The sequence below is a fragment of the Rana temporaria genome, chromosome 8 (genome assembly GCF_905171775.1).
Source record: "Rana temporaria chromosome 8, aRanTem1.1, whole genome shotgun sequence".
Taxonomy (NCBI): Eukaryota; Metazoa; Chordata; class Amphibia; order Anura; family Ranidae; genus Rana; species Rana temporaria.
The window spans coordinates 173,645,363-173,659,399 of NC_053496.1; the positions used below are offsets into that span (position 1 = coordinate 173,645,363).

Consider the following 14,037-nt stretch of genomic DNA (forward strand, 5'->3'; position numbering starts at 1 on the left):
AGCCGGGCCTGTAAGGGGCCCTGGGGACCATCGGGCCCCTTACAGGTGTAATGCAAAAAAAAAAAAAACGGAAGCGGGGCCAGCCGAACCCCATGGGGACCATCGGGCCCCTTACATGTGTAATGCCTGTACCCCCTGATGGCGGCCCTGGGAACATGGGAGAGGATCTAATTAGCAACACACAGGTGGAGGAATCATCACAGGCAGGGTACATTGTAGGGTGGCTGGCGGCAGTTGCCTCAAGAGTGGTGTCACATTTTTAATGAACTGCTGTGATCAGGGGCTTGTAAGGAAATGATTCTGGAAAGCTGCACTTCCAAAAATCCTTTTATTGAAGCTTTATATGGCAAGTGGTTGACAGATGGAGCAGGGGACAAAAAGGTAGACGCTTTTCGCGATACAATTATCTATTCCCCTGAAGAAGACCACTACTGCACAGGTCGAAACGCGTACCTAGGGGTGCAACGGATCAAAAAACTCACGGTTCGGATCGTTCCTCGTATCAGAGTCATGGATCGGATAATTTTTCAGATCACCACCATATATAGTCCCCACTGTAATGTCCACATCTCCCCCACTGTAATATTCACGTCACCTCCACTGTAATGTCAACATCATCTCCCCATTGTAATATCCACGTCATCTTCGCACTGTAATGTCCACATCTCCCCCACTGTAATGTCAACGTCATCTCCCCCACTGTAATTTCCACATCTCCCCCACTGTAATGTCTACGTCATCTCCCCACTGTAATATCCACGCCATCTCCCCCACTGTAATGTCAACGTCATCTCCCCCAACGTAATGTCCACATCATCTCCCCCACTGTAATATCCACATCATCTCCCCATTGTAATATCCATGTCATCTTTACACTGTAATGTCCACATCCCGCCCCCACTGTAATGTCAACGTCATCTCCCCCACTGTAATATCCACATCTCCCCCACTGTAATATCCACATCTCCCCCACTGTAATGTCCACATCATCTCCCCATTGTAATATCCATGTCATCTCTGCACTGTAATGTCCACATCTTAACAACATATGACGGAAGGACGAGCCCCCAACAACGTACGAAGGAAGGACCAGCCCCCAACAACGTACGAAGAAAGAACGAGCCCCCAAAAATTGTTCCCAGAGAACTTCGGTAATAAAAGTAGATGTGCTGAATATAGTTTTTATTATTAATACTTTTTGGCAGAATGAAGAACGTAAGAGCCTATATCAGGTTCAAACTTATCCTCACGCCATTAAATAAACAGCTTATTGATGATTGCGCCCTTGTTGGAGGGATTTCCCTTCAATTCTTGTCTAAACATACCTCCCAACTGTCCCTGATTTCAAATGACTGCCCCTGATTTGGAACAAAGTCCCTCTGTCCCTCTTTCCTCCTCATTTGTCCCTCGTTTTAGTCTGATCTATATAGTTTTATATAAAATGCACTATTTATCTATCAGAAACGGTTTCCCGGTGCTAAACTTTTCATCCAATTTCTAAATTGCGCAATTTGTAAATTTTATAAGCCAATATAAAGGAATAATAGCGGTAAAAAAAAAAAAAAGCACTTGTGGGATTACCTAGTCTTTTTTTGGTATAATTCTCCTTCAAGGGGGCATGGCAGGGGGTGTGTCTTATGCCTACATACTTTTTCTAATAGGTGTCCCTCGTTCTCATATCAGAAAGTTGGGAGGTATGGTCTAAGCCCTGGTTCACACCAGGGCGACTTTGAAGTTTGCGCTACTTCAGCTCGACTATTCGAGCCGATTTCATTGCGGCTTGGCACTCTGTGTGACTTCATTTAGCAGATGTCAATGTGAGTCGCAACAGCGAAAGAACCTTTTTTCAGAGTCGCACTGATTTAAATGGTTCCATTGCCACAAATAGGGTGCGACTTGTGTGAACCAGGGTTAAGTGGCACAACAGGAAGAGCGAACAATCTCCAGTTTGGATGAGGGCAAAAAGTTTTGAGTTTTAGGCAAAACTACAACATGAAGATCAATCATAAATTATAAATAAAAAAAAAATACTTTTTGTAAGTAACAAAAAAAAAAAAAAACAGATCACTCCACAATAACAAAACTAAAATATTCTATACGGGTTGGCCGATCCTTTCATGCTGCATCATTATAGTCATACAATTGCTCGACGGACATAACAACTGATCCGATGAAACTCCACCATCAGTTTTTCGGCGAGCTCAGGTGGTGTGTGTTTTCGGGCGGATCAATCTTCTCTCGTGTACTTTCTGGTGGATGATTAGCGTCACTTTCTGTGCAAACCGTTTGCCGCATTCTTGACAAGAAAACGGCCTCTCGCCGGTGTGAGTTCTCATGTGCTTATCGCGGTTCCCTCTATTGGAGAAGCACTTTCCACACTCGGAGCAGGAGAAGGGCTTCTCGCCGGTGTGAACTCTCTGGTGTTGAGCAAGATACGCTTTGGTTGAGAAGGACTTCTGACACTCGGAACACGAAAAGGGTTTTTCATTGGTGTGGATGCCCTGGGGTACAACCAGGTCGTGTCTTTTTATGAATGAGTTTTTACAAGTCTGAAAAGGATGCAGATTATTGGAAGAAGATTCCCTGGGATTGGGAGGATTTATCTGCACTATGAAATCTTGGTTGGACATTTGGGATAATAGTATGTTATTTACGTTAGGATTCCAAAGGATCAAACCAGTCTGTGGATTTGTTGATGTTATCAATGGATTAGGTTGGGGATGTGTATTTTGGTTAACAATGCTTACTCCCGGAGAACAGTGTGCCACGCCTTTATCTTCTTTGTTAGAATGAGCAGATAAAACAGGATGTCTCTCTGGGGTATTCCAGCCATTGTGTCCTCCTGTTGGATATATTTTTATTATTATAAATAATAGAAAAAATAATAATAGCATGTTCATTGTTCATGTATTACAGTTTGGAGTCGTGTATGTTGGTCTAGTAGTGACCTGTTCCTGAGATCTCTGACACAGAAGTACAGCGATAAAAATAATGCAAAGATGGAAATCGGATAAGGTGTACAGTGCAACCAAAGAAACTATAGCACACTGGCTGGAAGTTTACAGTCACTAATGCCATTGGTATGGCAAGGAGCAGATCTTCCGCCACCTTATTTGTTGGGAAGATGACGTTATATTGAGGAATGGAGATGGCCCTTTCATATGGTGTACAGTATCTCCTCCTCATTTGTTGGAAACATGACGTTATATTGAGCAATGGAGATGGACCTTTCATATGGTGTACAGTATCTCCTCCTCATTTGTTGGGAACATGATGTTATATTGAGGAATGGAGATTGACCTTTCATATGGTGTACAGTATCTCCTCCTCTCTTGTTGGGAACATTACGTTATATTGAGCAATGGAGATGGATCTTTCATATGGTGTACAGTATCTCCTCCTCATTTGTTGGAAACATGACGTTATATTGAGGAATGGAGATGGACCTTTCATATGGTGTACAGTATCTCCTCCTCATTTGTTGGGAACATGACGTTATATTGAGGAATGGAGATGGACCTTTCATATGGTGTACAGTATCTCCAACTTATTTGTTGAGAACATGACTGTCATGGTTAAGCAGTAATGTTTGTCTGTCAGCTTACCTCTCCATGTGCTCAGATTAAGAGGCCAGCCACTCTTACCTGGCTGCTTAAGTAATCGCTCCTCAAAGCATGGCTCCACCCCAGGCCCTATCAGGGAACTCTATATTAACCTGTGCACTACAAGCCAGCCGTGCTGATCAATATTTATCTTGTTTAGCTTTCGTGTGCGACTTGCTGTGTCTTCTGTGTCTGATTTCAGTTACAGATCTTGGCTTGTTCTCGACTATCCCTGCCTGCTTGTGACCCTGGCGTGTTCTATGTTTATCCTTATCTGCTAGTCGCCCTGATCTTTGGCTTATCCCCTTACTATCTCTTGTTATCCTGGGCTGCTGCTTCCTCTCTATCCTCCTGTAGCCTACCGTGAGCGTGAACTGGGAGACCCTGGGGGCCGCGACCTGGAGCCAGTTGCAGCGAAGTCCATCCTCACCACCAGAGGCTCTGGTGAACACCTGCAGGCTCTTTGACTCCGCGCCCTGGGAAATCTTATGCTCTAGCTCCCTGTGGGATTCGTGTTGGTGCTCCAGTGGGCCTGCCTACCTTAACCACCCAGAGTTCCATCCGCAGCAGTCAGCCGTAGGGTCCACTACCTCAGCGGTGCACTCCTGACCCCAACGGGGTGCATCTGTCACCTGGCCTCAGGTGACCTGACAATGACATTATATTGAGGAATGGAGATGGACCTTTCATATGGTGTACAGTATCTCCTCCTCATTTTTGGGAACATGACGTTATATTGAGGAATGGAGATGGACCTTACATATGGTGTATATTACCTCCACCTTATTTGTTGAGAACATGACATTTCCTGTTCCAATAACAGTTGTATTAAGGGATGGAGATGGACCTTTTACATGATGTACATTATGTCCACTGCCTAGGCTGTGGTATAGGTTGACTGGATGCTCTTCCATCATATAAGAAACCAATTTTATTCTTTGAAAGGATTGTGCACGCTGTCTAAAAATGTACGTGATGAATTGTTATCATAGGTCAATTTGCATACACCCAATTGTGATAAAAATAATCCAGAGTCTGTGTACGGCCTCCAAAGCAAAGCTGGGGAAGTCTAAGGAGAGGGTTTGGGACTTTATGTCACAATTTATATTTTTCCCCCTTTCTCTCTTGTGGATAGACCCATTGTAATCTTACAATATTTTTATAGACACCGATTGCGCATCTGCTCCTGAAGAGTGGAAGTTATCTATAAAATGCGTCAAGCTATATAGATGCTATCATTGTGAATAAACATCTCAAGAGTGCCACTCAATAGATGAGAAAGAAATAAAAATCTGAAGTGCTGCTTTTCTTCTCTGTAATACAGTGGTGCCCTTTGCTTGCCTTTATCTGGCCCTTGAAACAAATCCCTCCCATTGATATTAGACACTATTCTGACAACTGACATCAACAGTGGGGCACAATTCCTCCCAATGATACCAACAATGAGGCACTATTCCTCCCACTAATACCAAATGTGGCAATGTTTATTTCCATTGATGCCAGGAAAATTTCCACTTCTGCTGGCCACAGTCCGGCCCCCCAAAAGTCTGAAGGACAAAAAAATGGCCCTTTGTTTCAAAAGTTTGGAGACCCCTGACGTAATAGATACCTGTGCTGACATGTACAGACGACTCCTCCTTAGTAATTGTCACCACCACTTCCGCTTCCTTCATAGACAGCTGATTTCCACTGACAAGCATCTCGTCTTCTTCTTCTTTAACTTCAGTTTTTATATTTAATGCTTCAACACCCTAAAATTACATAATGATTGTGAGCACTAAAATCCTGAGACTACATGGAAGAATATCCTCTAATACAGTTTAGACCCAACTTTGAGTTTGGCATTCTCAGTCCCACCTACCTGATGATGGGGAGGGATGGTGTGATCCTCCTGTGTGGAATACAGAGGAGGAAGACATCTCTCAGGTGGGTTCCCATTACTGGATCCATCTGTAGGAAACACACACACAAAGCACTGCTTATAGACCTTGTAATAAACAAGGTTCAATAAATGCTTGATTGGACGTAACGCGTAAGGGCGGTCAGATCATTGAGTCAGATGATGGGGGATCTAGGTGGAGCCTCCGTACTGCTCTCTCCTTTACAATAAAGTCTCCTCTTACCCGGTGATGTGAGGGGCGGCTGATTCTCCATCATGACGTCCTTGTAGAGATACTTCCGTCCTTCTAAATACTCTTGATCCTTCATTATACTTTCCTCCTCCTCTTCTTCTTTTATCTCTTTTTTGATACATATGTTAAAATGGCCACCCTGAAAGTAGATTTAAAATAAAATAGTGAAAATGTCATGGAGACATCCTGACACATTATAGGAACCTGACACACACAATGATACAGTCACCATCCAAACACATCCCTTGTCTGTTACTGGATAATATCCCAGAATTCCCGGCCCCGCTCACCTCTCCTGTCAGCATATCAATGATCTTCTGGGTGGCTTCTAGGATCTTCTCTTTATTGCTTATCTCTGAAAATAATAAGGAAAGTAGAGGAACCATAATGGGGTTCTGTCCATCTCCTGATGTCTTCTTCACAAATATGTTATCCTGTGGAAAGAGATCAGCAATCACTATATACATCTCCCAACAACAGAAGTTACAACGTGTTGCCATCATCGTCCCTCTTTGCTAAGATCTGATCAAAGATCTTTTTTTCAGAGGTAATAATATTTCTTACCTCTCCGTTCAGCTCTGTGTTTTATTAATAGACATAAGAGTGATGTCATGTGACCTCCCAGAATCCTCCTCACCTCTCCGGTCAGCTCTGTGTTTTATTAATAGAGATAAGAGTAATGTCATGTGACCTCCCAGAATCCTCCTCACCTCTCCGGTCAGCTCTGTGTTTTATTAATAGAGATAAGAGTAATGTCGTGTGACCTCCCAGAATCCTCCTCACCTCTCCGGTCAGCTCTGTGTTTTATTAATAGAGATAAGAGTAATGTCATGTGACCTCCCAGAATCCTCCTCACCTCTCCGGTCAGGTTTGTATTTTATTAATAGAGATAAGAGTGATGTCATGTGACCTCCCAGAATCCTCCTCACCTCTCCGGTCAGGTTTGTATTTTATTAATAGACATAAGAGTGATGTCATGTGACCTCCCAGAATCCTCCTCACCTCTCCGGTCAGCTCTGTGTTTTATTAATAGAGATAAGAGTAATGTCATGTGACCTCTCAGAATCCTCCTCACCTCTCCGGTCAGCTCTGTGTTTTATTAATAGAGATAAGAGTAATGTCATGTGACCTCCCAGAATCCTCCTCACCTCTCCGGTCAGCTCTGTGTTTTATTAATAGAGATAAGAGTAATGTCATGTGACCTCCCAGAATCCTCCTCACCTCTCCGGTCAGGTTTGTATTTTATTAATAGAGATAAGAGTGATGTCATGTGACCTCCCAGAATCCTCCTCACCTCTCCGGTCAGCAGGTAGATGATCTCCATGGTGAGGTATAATACCCTCTCTGCCATCTGATTCCGCTCCTTCTCCATTACCCGTCAGATAATCTAAGAAAAAGTGGACAAAATATGGAATTATTAAACATAAATGATAGCTCACATTCCAAAAAATTGGTGACACCTCCCTTTGTTGGCAAAAAAATATATATATATTATAGTGCCCCTGTAGGTGGGGGTTAATAGGTTTTTCTTTTAGTTAGGCTACTCCTGTTACCTTGCCCAGGAAGTGATGTCACAGCATTGCCCTCTTTGGCAGGATCCAATATAAAAGGTGGAAGTCGTAGAGAGAGAGAGAGGCAGCATCATAGGCAAAAAAAAAAAGTCTGAGGACTATGTTGTTGTTTCTCCATAGTGGGCCTTCCATTGAGAGAGTGGTGATCTGGAGTGGTAGGGTTTGGAGTGGTAGTGATCACAGAAAGAAGGGGCCCTCCTGGTAATAAAGAGAAGACCCCTCTATGGAACACCCGTCATTTGACTTGGGCCCCCATGTGACACGGTTCTCAGTTCTTTGGTAGGACTTTTGGAGCCCTGATCTGGAACTACGGAGAATATGCAGAGCTCTGTGAAGGGAGTACTCCTGACCATACATGGGTCGGTGCTATACAGGAGCAGGAGGTGGTGCAGTGGAAGGTTTACAACCCACCATCTATACACAAGAAGCAGAGAGTGTGGTTTTCGTGAGTAGCGGGGTGGGCTTTCATCAAAGCTAACTACACAGTTTGTCTGCACCCCCTATTAGACATTTTGTCCGTCATGGTGGGGGGTCTAATTTCGAAGGAGGCGCTGTCTCATGGAATTTAGGGCACTTGGCAGGTATATGTACGTAAACATGAAAAGAGGATCAAAAAATATGGCATGGGGGCAGATGGTAATGTACAACCAGGGCTGGACTGGGACAAAAATTTGTCCCTGGACTTCATCCAGACCGGCCCACTTAAATTTTGAGTGTCCCCATCAGCAGCCCCTTACACCAGAGTGTCCCATCAGCAGCCCCTTACATCAGTGTGTCCCATCAGCAGCCCCCTTACATCAGAGTGTCCCATCAGCAGCCCCTTTACATCAGAGTGTCCCATCAGCAGCCCCTTACATCAGCATGTCCCATCAGCAGCCCCCTTACAACAGAGTGTGCCATCAGCAGCCCCCTTACATCAGAGTGTCCCCACCAGCAGCCCCCTTACATCAGAGTGTCCCATCAGCAGCCCCTTATATCAGAGTGTCCCATCAGCAGCCCCCTTACATCAGAGTGTCCCATCAGCAGCCCCTTTACATCAGAGTGTGCCATCAGCAGCCCCCTTACATCAGAGTGTGCCATCAGCAGCCCCCTTACACCAGAGTGTCCCATCAGAGTGTCCCATCAGCAGCCCCTTACATCAGAGTGTCCCATCAGCAGCCCCCTTACATCAGAGTGTCCCATCAGCAGCCCCTTACATCAGAGTGTCCCATTAGCAGCCCCCTTACAACAGAGTGTCCCATCAGCAGCCCCCTTACATCAGAGTGTTTCCTCCGGGTACCCCAGTTTCCTCCCACACTCTAAAGACATGCTAGAAGGTTAATCAGATCCTGTCTAAAATTGGCCCTGTATGAATGTGAGTTAGGGACTAAGGATGAGCTCCGGCGTGTTCGCACACTCCATGTGCAGAGCCGCCAGGAAGTCGGCACCGCGCTGCGCTAATCACAGGCAGGGAGACATTATCCCGATGCTTGGCTGCAGAGATCAGGAAATGTCTCCTTGCCTGTGATTAGCGCAGCGCGGTGCCGACTTCCTGGCGGGCTCTGCACATGGACTGTGCGAACACGCCGGAGCTCATCCTTATTAGGGACCTTAGGTTATAAGCTCCTTGAGGGCAGGGACTGATGTGAATGTACATTGTATATGTAAAGAGTTGCGTAAATTGACAGTGCTATATAAGGGCCAGATTCACAGCAGAGATACGACGGAGTATCTCAGATACTCTGTCGTATCTCTCAGAGTATCTATGCGACTGATTCATAGAATCAGTTACGCATAGATATCCCTAAGATCCGACAGGTGTAATTGTTTTACACTGTCGGATCTTAGGATGCAGTACCGCGGCCGCCGCTGGAGGGAGTTTGCGTCGTAAACCAGCGTCGGGTATGCAAATTAGGAGTTACGGCGATCCACGACGGATTTTCGCGTTCGCTACGTCGCCGCTAGTCTAGTTTCCCGTCGCAAAGTTAGTCGTCGTTTTTGGTGCCTTAACTTTACACAGCACACGTATGTGCTGTATAAAGTATGGCCGACGTTCCCACGCCGAATTTTAAAATTTCACGTCGTTTGCGTAAGACGTCCGGGAATACGGAAGTACGCTACGCACGTCGCCGATCGAAAAAATGACGTCAGTTTGCGCAAAGCACGGTGGGAATTTCGAAACGGAGCATAGGCAGTAGGTCCGGCGCGGGAGCGCGCCTAATTTAAATGGCACACGCCCCTTTAAATTACGCGGGCTTACGCCGGAGGCCGCCGGCGTAATTTTTCACGCAAGTGCTTGGTGAATCAGGCACTTGCGATGAAAAATTGCGGCGGTGTAACGCGATTCTACCTGAATCTGGCCCTAAGTACCTAAAATAAGTAATATTAATAAAAAAAAAACAGTTGTGAGTGCAATAAAGTTATTTAAAAAACAAATTAAGAAACATTACAAATGTAAAAACAAAACACAACCAGCAACTTCCTGGAGATTTGTTGCTGGAATAAAACTGGAGGAAAGTAATTTTTTCTGGCCGTTATCAATCAATAAAATGCAACCAAACGTGTTTGTGGCGCTCCCAGAATCCTCCTCACCTCCCCGGTCAGCCGGTCGATGATCTCCAGGGTAAGCCGTAATATCCTCTCCGTCAGGTTGCTGCAGTTTCGCTCGCTGCATTCACTTCCTGCAACAATAGCACCCATCCCCCCCAGCAGTTTGCTTCATGGGTAAGAGGCGGCGATTGGTTCTTTTCAGCCATTTTGTTGTAGCCCAGCAGACTTGGAGGAACACGCTGGTTATAAAATAATGTTTAAACCTGAGGACATCTAATAAAACCCACCAAAGGTTGATGCCAGCTGGGAGCAATATGAATTTGTATGACCCGTGACAGGTTCATTTAGTTGTATGCCAACGTGTCTTCATATATGGGCTACAATAATATGGCTGCCCCCAGGAGCTTATCCTCATTGATTATCTATAACAGGGGTCTCCAGACTTTCTAAATAAAGGGACAGTTTATTGTCCTTCAGAGCTTAGGAGGGCCGGAATAAGGTCAGTGGTAGTAAAAAATAGGCATGTGCACTGCCAAAAATAAATAAAAAATAAAATTGGTTTTCATTTTTTTTTCCTTTCGGGTCATTCGTTATGATCGTAATTCGTTATTTTAAATAAAACATTTAATTTGGAAAAATTAGAATTTGTTACGTTTCATTTGTTTAGATGCAGTATTTGTTATTTTGATCATTCGTAAAAATTAAAAAATCATAAATATTTACTAAGAAAATAATAATAACTAACTATTAAATTATAGGTATTGAAATTTGCTTTTAAATTTGGCTGTTAGTGAACGTAACGAATACGAATTCATTCGAAGTTATGAATTACCTGAAATAACGAATGCAACGTAACGAATTAAGAATAACAAAAAGTTTTTTATTATTTATTATTATTATTTGTTATGTTCCACTCGTTTAGATACGGCATTCGTTATTTCGTAACTTTGGATAAATTTGTATTCGTTACGTTCACTAACAGCCAAAATTTGAAAGGAAATTCCCATACCTATAATTTAATATTTATTATTAGTTATTATTTCCAATTTTTGTTCTTATTTTCGGGTATTCGTTCTTTTGAAGTTTTGGATTTTTGTTCTTTTGAATTTTCAGGTTTCCGTTCTTCTCCTTTTCGGATTTTCGAATTTCAGATTTTCATTCTTTTGAATTTTTCAGATTTCCGTTCTCCTTTTCGGATTTCAGATTTTCATTCTTTTGAATTTTCGGATTTCCGTTCTCCTTTTCGGATTTATGAATTTCAGATTTTCATTCTTTTGAATTTTCGGATTACCTTTCCTCTCCTTTTCAGATTTTCGAATTTCAGATTTTCATTCTTTAGAGGTTGGGTGGGGGTTAGTGTAGGGCAGTATAATAGGAGAGGTGGCAGTGTTCAAGGCGGTATAATGGAAGGGGGCAGTATGATGGGAGGGGGTGGCAGTGGAGGGCAGTATAATAGGAGGGGTGGCAGTGGAGGGCAGTATGTTGGGACAGGAGGGGTTGGTAGTGGAGTGCAATATAATGTACAGCATGTCTGGAGGGTTGCAGTGTATGGGTGGGAGCAGAGTGACCATGAGCTACTCAGTCACAGAGTCAGGGCAGTGCAGGGAGCATTTCGCTTACCTTTTTTCCAGCGCAGGAACAGCCACCAGGGAAGAGGCGGAGTCGGGGGCGGAGTCGGTGGGCGGAGGCACGAGGCAGAATGTTCCACCGGATCGCTGGGGCTCCACTCTCCTCCTCGTCGTGACGTCACTGGTTGTTAGACGCCAGTCGGGCCATGCCTAGCAACCAGTTGTTTTGGCAGTGAGCCAGGCAGCGTCTGGGGGGGGGGGGGAATGAAGCGATCTAGGACAGAACTAGCTCAGCGTGGCAGAGAGGGACAGCGGCAATGCGGCGGCAATTTTTAGGGGGCATCAGATCGGCCAAGGGGGCAATTCCGGGACACTGTATTGTCCCGGAACGAAGGTACCAGGGACAAAGATGTCAATTACGGGATAATCCCGGGCAATCCGGGACACGTGGGCACCCTCGTGGGGAGGGGCTTGTCGAGTGCCGCTGTCTCATATGGAGCATTTCCGTTTTCATCAGATTTCACCCGATCTGATCCACCATGGACGGATCGCCATACGTCGTATCGCCATACGTCTGATTTTAGCGGATCAGGTCCCATGTCAGCGGACATGTCAACGCTGACATCCGACGCTCCATAGGCTTGCATGGAGTCATTGCTGGTGAAGAACAAGTAATTGTGATCAGTTGTTAACAATAAGAGTCCACGCTATGGTTTACCAATGAGAACTTTATTGTATTGCGGTCAGGCGATTCCTGTCCCGATGTAACATACGAAAAAAGACCAACGTGAGACCCAGCCATTGTTCCCAGAGAACTTCAGTAATTAAAGTCGAAACTCCGCCAATTTGACAGAATGGGGTACAGGAGCCCTTAAATCAGTGATGGTGAACATTTGCACCCAAGATGTTTTGGAACTACATTTCCCATGATGCTCACCTACACTGCAGAGTGCATGAATGTAGTTCCAAAACATCTGCAGTGCCAAGGTTCGCCATCACTGCCTTATAGGGTTATCTGTATCGCAGGAAATTTCCCTGATTTCATGACCCAGTGACAGGTAGGGATGAACGCGCTCATGCACAGGTTTATGTATTTGTCTAAATACCAGACTTTCAGTCCCTTCGGCAAGAGCCAAACATCATATATAGTAGCAGTTTTTTTTCTCCCGCTACTATATATGATAGCTTCCTTCTGCTGTTAAGGTAGGTAACCACTTAAGGACCCCTTCACGCTGATATACGTCGGCAGAATGGCATGGCTGGGCACATCCACATACATGTACGTAGCTCTTTAAGCCCAGCCGTGGGGTCGCGCGTGCACGCGACCCGATCCGAAGCTCCGTGGCCGCGGGACTCGCGGACCCGATCGCCGCTGGAGTCCCGCGATCGGTCCCCGGAGCTGAAGAACGGGGAGAGCTGTATGTAAACACAGCTTCCCTGTTCTTCACTGTGGCGCCGTCATCGATCGTGTGTTCCCTTTTATAGGGAAACACAATCGATGACGTCACACCTACAGCCACACCCCCCTACAGTTAGAAACACAAATGAGGTCATACATAACCCCTTCAGCGCCCCCTTGTGGTTAACTCCCAAACTGCAATTGTCACTTTCACAGTAAACAATGCATTTTTAATGCATTTTTTGCTGTGAAAATGACAATGGTCCCAAAAATGTGTCAAAATTGTCCGAAGTGTCCGCCATAATGTCGCAGTCACGGAAAAAAAAACGCTGATCGCCGCCATTAGTAGTAAAAAAAATACCAATTAATAAAAATGCAATAAAACTATCCCCTTTGTTGTAAACGCTATACATTTTGCGCAAACCAATCGATAAACGCCTATTGCGATTTTTTTTTACCAAAAATATGTAGAAGAATACGTATCGGCCTAAACTGAGGGAAAAAAATATGTTTTATATATTTTTGGGGGATATTTATTATAGAAAAAGTAAAAATATTGCATTTTTTTCAAAATTGTTACTCTATTTTTGTTTATAGCGCAAAAAATAAAAACCGCAGAGGTGATCAAATACCACCAAAGGAAAGCTCTATTTGTGGGGAAAAAAGGACACCAATTTTGTTTGGGAGCCACGTCGCACGACCGCGCAATTGTCAGTTAAAGCGACACAGTGCCGAATCGCAAAAACTGGCCGGGTCCTTTAGCTGCCTAAAGGTGCGGGTCTTAAGTGGTTAAAGTGGAACTAAACCCTCCTATTCTTTTCAGCCAAGGAAGCTGCCATCTTTGATAAAGCAGCGGTGAAGTCGCACATGCGCAGTAAGTAGTGGGGGTCACGAACAGCTGTTTGCTGACGTAGCCGCAACGGAAGTGACTTGGTCGAGGAATTTCATAGGTCAAATTTTTTTTTTTTATTACACCGGCATGCCAGGAATGCAACTATTTTTTTAAACTGTTAAATTGATAGGTTTTGTTCCACTTTAAGGAATCGGCGCCTCCTTAGCAACCAGTGACATCACTTGACTCCATTCATTTCTCCTGGGAACCCCATGCCATGTAAACCATTTAGCTGGGGATAGTTGAAAAAACAAAACAGAGTGGGCTCTCCCTTTAATTCATACTAGGCCCTTCAGGTCTGGTATAATGTTTAAGGCAAACCCTCCAAATGTTATACCAGATGC

General features: G+C 44.5%; 1 protein-coding gene across 1 annotated transcript; it reads right to left on the reverse strand.

Moving 5' to 3' along the window:
• Positions 1-1,947: 1,947 nt before the first annotated feature.
• LOC120909426 (oocyte zinc finger protein XlCOF7.1-like) lies at positions 1,948-9,991 on the reverse strand. Its single transcript, XM_040321197.1, has 7 exons — positions 9,877-9,991; positions 7,029-7,121; positions 6,025-6,168; positions 5,726-5,873; positions 5,464-5,552; positions 5,212-5,353; positions 1,948-2,842 (listed from the first exon to the last, which is right to left on the reverse strand). The coding sequence occupies exons 2-7, from the start codon at positions 7,104-7,106 to the stop codon at positions 2,202-2,204; spliced, it is 1,242 nt and encodes a 413-aa protein (XP_040177131.1). The 5' UTR covers positions 7,107-7,121; positions 9,877-9,991; the 3' UTR covers positions 1,948-2,201.
• Between the last annotated feature and the right edge of the window lie 4,046 nt (positions 9,992-14,037).